Raw genomic sequence first — 4,604 nt, forward strand, 5'->3', positions numbered from 1 at the left:
GCCCAAGTATACATTGCCTATACACTTTGGCTGTATAGGTATGTATATTATATGTATATTTAGTATAGTTTATACACTACTTATACACTATGTACATATTTTGTAAACTAGATGGCCGAATGGTATTTGACTGTAATTTTTCCTTTAAACATAATGACATCTTAGATGATATATGATCATTAGTCACTCTCCCATGCGTAAGCACAACGATACCTTATAGATGGTATATACATATATTGTGTGTGTATATATATTATCACCTTGGAAAAAGACAATGTCCATATGCATTAGTATATTAGTGGATCCAACTCTGAATCTTAATTTATCTTAATTTAACCTTCCTACTTCTCTAGGGACATATATATATATATATATAATGAATAAGCCTCCTGATCAGGACAAGATTAGTATTTCAACATTGGCCGTAGAAACGTCTTGGCATTTAGAAAGCAGTTTCTTTGAATATATATATATATATATATGGTCATGACTCATGAGCACACTCAAATTATAAAAGAAAAGAAATATTGTCTCTGTCCCAATTTATATGATGTGCTTTCCTTTTTAGTCTGTCAAAATAAAAAGGTAGAATACCTAAAACCGCCCGAAACTTGGCATGTTTTATTCATGATTTATAACACTTTCCTTCCCGTTGCCTTTATATGAGATGATTTGTAATCACACAAATATCGATGAGTTATTTTCCATCACAAGTATGTCTTTTCTTAAACGCATTGTGCACGCTCAAACTTGGTGACCCAGGAAATGATAACTACGTACGCTCTAGTGTTTTCTATCTCTATATATAAGAGGCCATATATCATCTAGTACTGAACAAACCATTCACATACTCTTCAATTGCTGCTGTACTTCTATTAATTTCAAGATGATGCAAGATGTTTGGACTCAGTTGGGTCCAGCCATTGCAACAATCATGTTCTCCTGGACCATGTACCAGAACTATTTTCCTCACGAACTTCGTGGTATTATTAGGAGGTATACGGATAAAATCGTGAGCTATTTCTACCCTTATATGCACATAATTTTTCACGAGTATGAAAGTGAGGAGTGGTTCGAGCGGAGCAAAGCTTATGTAGAAATCGAAAGGTACCTGAGCAAGCACTCTTGCACACAAGCTAAGCGCCTCAAAGCCAACACGGTGAAAGATGGTCAATCTCTTGTCCTAACCATGGATGACCACGAGGAGATAACCGATGAATATAAAGATGAGAAGGTTTGGTGGATTTCGAGCCAATTAGCAGCCAACAAACAGACAATTGCTTTGTGGAAGGAGGATGACAAGAGGTTTTTCAAGCTCAAATTTCACAGAAAGAATCGCGAGCTTATCACAGAGTCATACTTGAAGTATGTGTTGGAGGAAGGGAAGGCGATATCCGTGAGAGAACGACAGAGAAAGCTGTACACAAACAATAAGGGAGAGACAGGTGGTGGGTACAGATATAGGGGGTGGAGGATGTGGAGTGGAGTAGTGTTTGAGCATCCATCAACATTCGATACTCTGGCCATGGATCCAAACAAGAAGCAAGAGATTATGGATGATCTCGAAACATTCAGCAAGTCAAAAGACTATTATGCAAAGATTGGAAAGGCGTGGAAGCGCGGTTATCTTCTTTATGGTCCCCCAGGAACGGGTAAATCTAGCATGATTGCTGCTATGGCTAATTACTTGCAATATGATGTCTATGATCTCGAACTGACATCGGTTAAGGACAACACCGAGCTAAGAAAATTGCTGATAGATACTACAAGTAAATCTATTATTGTGATTGAAGACATCGATTGCTCCCTTGACCTTACAGGTCAAAGGGAGAAGAATAAGAAGAAAGACGAGGAAGATAAAGAAAAAGATGAGAAAGATGCCATCAAGGAGAAGATGAAAAGAGAAGAGGGGAAAGAAAAGCGAAGTGAGGTAACTTTATCTGGACTTTTGAACTTCATTGATGGTCTATGGTCAGCTATTGGTGGTGAAAGGCTTATTGTCTTCACCACCAACTATGTGGAAAAGCTTGATCCTGCTCTAATTCGGAGGGGGAGGATGGATAAACATATTGTGCTATCCTACTGTTGCTTTGAGTCCTTCAAGGTGCTTGCAAATAATTATCTTGATGTCGAATCTCATGTTCACTTTCCTGAGATTCGTCGGTTATTGGGGGAAACTAATATGACTCCTGCTGATATTGCTGAGAATTTGATGCCTAAGTCTTCGAAGGAAAATGCAGACACTTGCTTGGAGAGATTGATTAAAGCCCTTGAAACTGCAAAGGAGGAAGCAAAATTGAAGGCTGAGAAAGAAGAAGAAGAGAGAGCAAAGGCTGAGATGGAGAAGGAAGAGAAGGAGGAGAAAAAGAAAGAATTAGCAGCTACTGAAGAAGCCAAGAATGCTGATGGTGTAAGCGAAAAAGAGAAGTCAGAAAGTAATGGTGCTAAGGAAAATGGTGATGTTAGCAAAGGTTGATTTCGGTAATGTTTGATTAATAAGAATTAAAGTTACACATATATGAAAGTTTTTGGGGGTGTTTTAGCCTTATGTTTTCTGCAATTGGCTTTATTAGTTGTACTTGTAATAAGTTTATTTTATGTCTTAGTGTGGTATTAGGAAAGTGGTTTCATGCAGTTGGTGAGGTTAATAATAAGTGATATGTATAGCCATCAGTAGCATAAGGGACTGGTTACATTTTTCAGCAACTATGCATTTTAATATGGTCCACGTGTAGCAGACTCATAATAAAATATGATTTTAAAGTGGTTTGATGATTAACAAATGAAATATGGTTTGTGTGAGCAGTGGCGGAGCTAGGATTTTCATCTATGGGTTCAAAAATATGAAGAAGTAAATACACGAAGAAGCCAAAGGGGTCCAACATCTACTATATATACATAAAAAAATAATTTTAATCCGAACCCCCTAGAGCCTACCTAGCTCCGCCCCTGTGTGTGAGTTTGTATTTGTTAAAAGCCCAAATGTGTTTAATGCTAAAATATATTTGCGTTTATATGGTGTTAGGTTGAATCCGGTAAGAACCAAGTGTTATACCCCATTTCAACTGAAGTCAAAATGGTTTACAACATCCCGGTAATTCTGGGGTTAAGTAAAGTACAGGAGTTGCCACCTAATTTTATGGTGAATTAGGACACCTAAAGTTATATAAAGTACATGTTTAAAGTTAACTCCATTTTAAGGTTTACTAAACTTAAAGATTCTAGGTAAGGGTTCAATTAATCTACAGGGAAGGTATTAAGCATCCTTTAAAATCCATTAAAAATGGTTAACCGACCGGACTTAAGTTGAGAAAAATTGAGGCCGATTGTCGTATACGAACGTGGAAGCATTTGCATCATTTAAAATCCATTAAAAATGATTAACCGACCAGACTTAAGTTGAGAAAAATTGAGGCCGATTGTTGTATATGAACGTGGAAGCATTTTAAAAAATACAAATATCATATGAAAAGTAGTGAACTAAATAAAGTTTAGGGAAAACGTTTGTGTATTTCGAAAGTTGTGATTAGCTTAACGTGAAAGACTTATGAAAAGACTATTAGTTCCATATAAACTATGCAAAGGTTGTTTTAACAAAATACATGTTTCAAATATTGGAAAGGAGTTAAAGTGAAAAAAATTGTCCATAAAAACCAGTTTGCTTTTTTTTTTTGTTCTCAAAACAAGCTAACGTTTAGTGTATAAAATTTGTGATACTTTTAAAGAATATCTTTTTCTTTCTAACTAAAAAGGTGCCAAACCCACGAGAGGAACAATTAAACTCCACTTGATTTAAGAACTAAATTGCTAGTTAAGACATCCTAATATGGATAAAATGGGACTTGGTTAAAATAAAGCGGTTAAGTATTTTATAATAACCACACAACTAGGCAAAATGTTAGTCACACCAAACATATAAACAAGCAGCATCAACAAATAAATTAGCCAAAATAGGCTCATGACAGAAAGGATTTAAATTATTTTGTGGTTCGGTTTAAGCGATGCAAAGCTGGAAATGATCTAGGATGTACGGGCTCCATGTGGTAGCGGCGTCGTTGAGTCTCAAAGTGAAACTCTTCGGCTCCGGTGTTCATGCAAAAGAAAGGAAAAAAATGATGAAGTTAGAGAGAAATCTTACTGTCAAAAGGTAATAAAGAACCAAGCAACAAACCACAACATGGTTCTCATATAAGGATATATATGAATACCTTAGCATATATTTTGCATACTCAAACAAATTCCCGATAGCAAATATAACCCACTATAACAGATATGAAAGAACTTTTTTTTTTTTTTTTTTGCATACAGCAAACAAGTAATAATTTTATTGAGTTTCGATAGAAAGCACAGCTATGGCACAAAAGTTGCACTCAGTTGAAAAAAATACCTCCTTTCAACTTCTACCAAAAACAACAAACATAAATGCAGAAGGATGCCTTCATAAAATCACAACCGAAGTTATTGGTTTGAAGGGACAAAACTATGATTGTACAACCAGATTGAAACGCAGCTCCTTTTAAGTCAATTTGTGGATCGTTTTCATATCAATGACTTCCTTGAGAGTTCCATTCTCAAGATGATCCCACCACTTGAACAAGAAGTTT

General features: G+C 35.9%; 1 protein-coding gene across 1 annotated transcript; it reads left to right on the forward strand.

Annotated features, from left to right (window-relative positions):
* Positions 1-706: 706 nt before the first annotated feature.
* Positions 707-2,805, forward strand: LOC132641560 (AAA-ATPase At3g28580-like). The gene has a single exon (XM_060358601.1). The coding sequence runs from the start codon at positions 887-889 to the stop codon at positions 2,474-2,476; it is 1,590 nt and encodes a 529-aa protein (XP_060214584.1). The 5' UTR covers positions 707-886; the 3' UTR covers positions 2,477-2,805.
* Positions 2,806-4,604: the final 1,799 nt, after the last annotated feature.

The sequence above is a fragment of the Lycium barbarum genome, chromosome 5 (assembly GCF_019175385.1).
Source record: "Lycium barbarum isolate Lr01 chromosome 5, ASM1917538v2, whole genome shotgun sequence".
Lineage (NCBI taxonomy): Eukaryota > Viridiplantae > Streptophyta > Magnoliopsida > Solanales > Solanaceae > Lycium > Lycium barbarum.

Bases quoted from the DNA above. Each gene is read 5' to 3' on its own strand.
- LOC132641560 (XM_060358601.1), top strand. From the start codon at position 887: ATGATGCAAGATGTTTGGACTCAGTTGGGTCCAGCCATTGCAACAATC.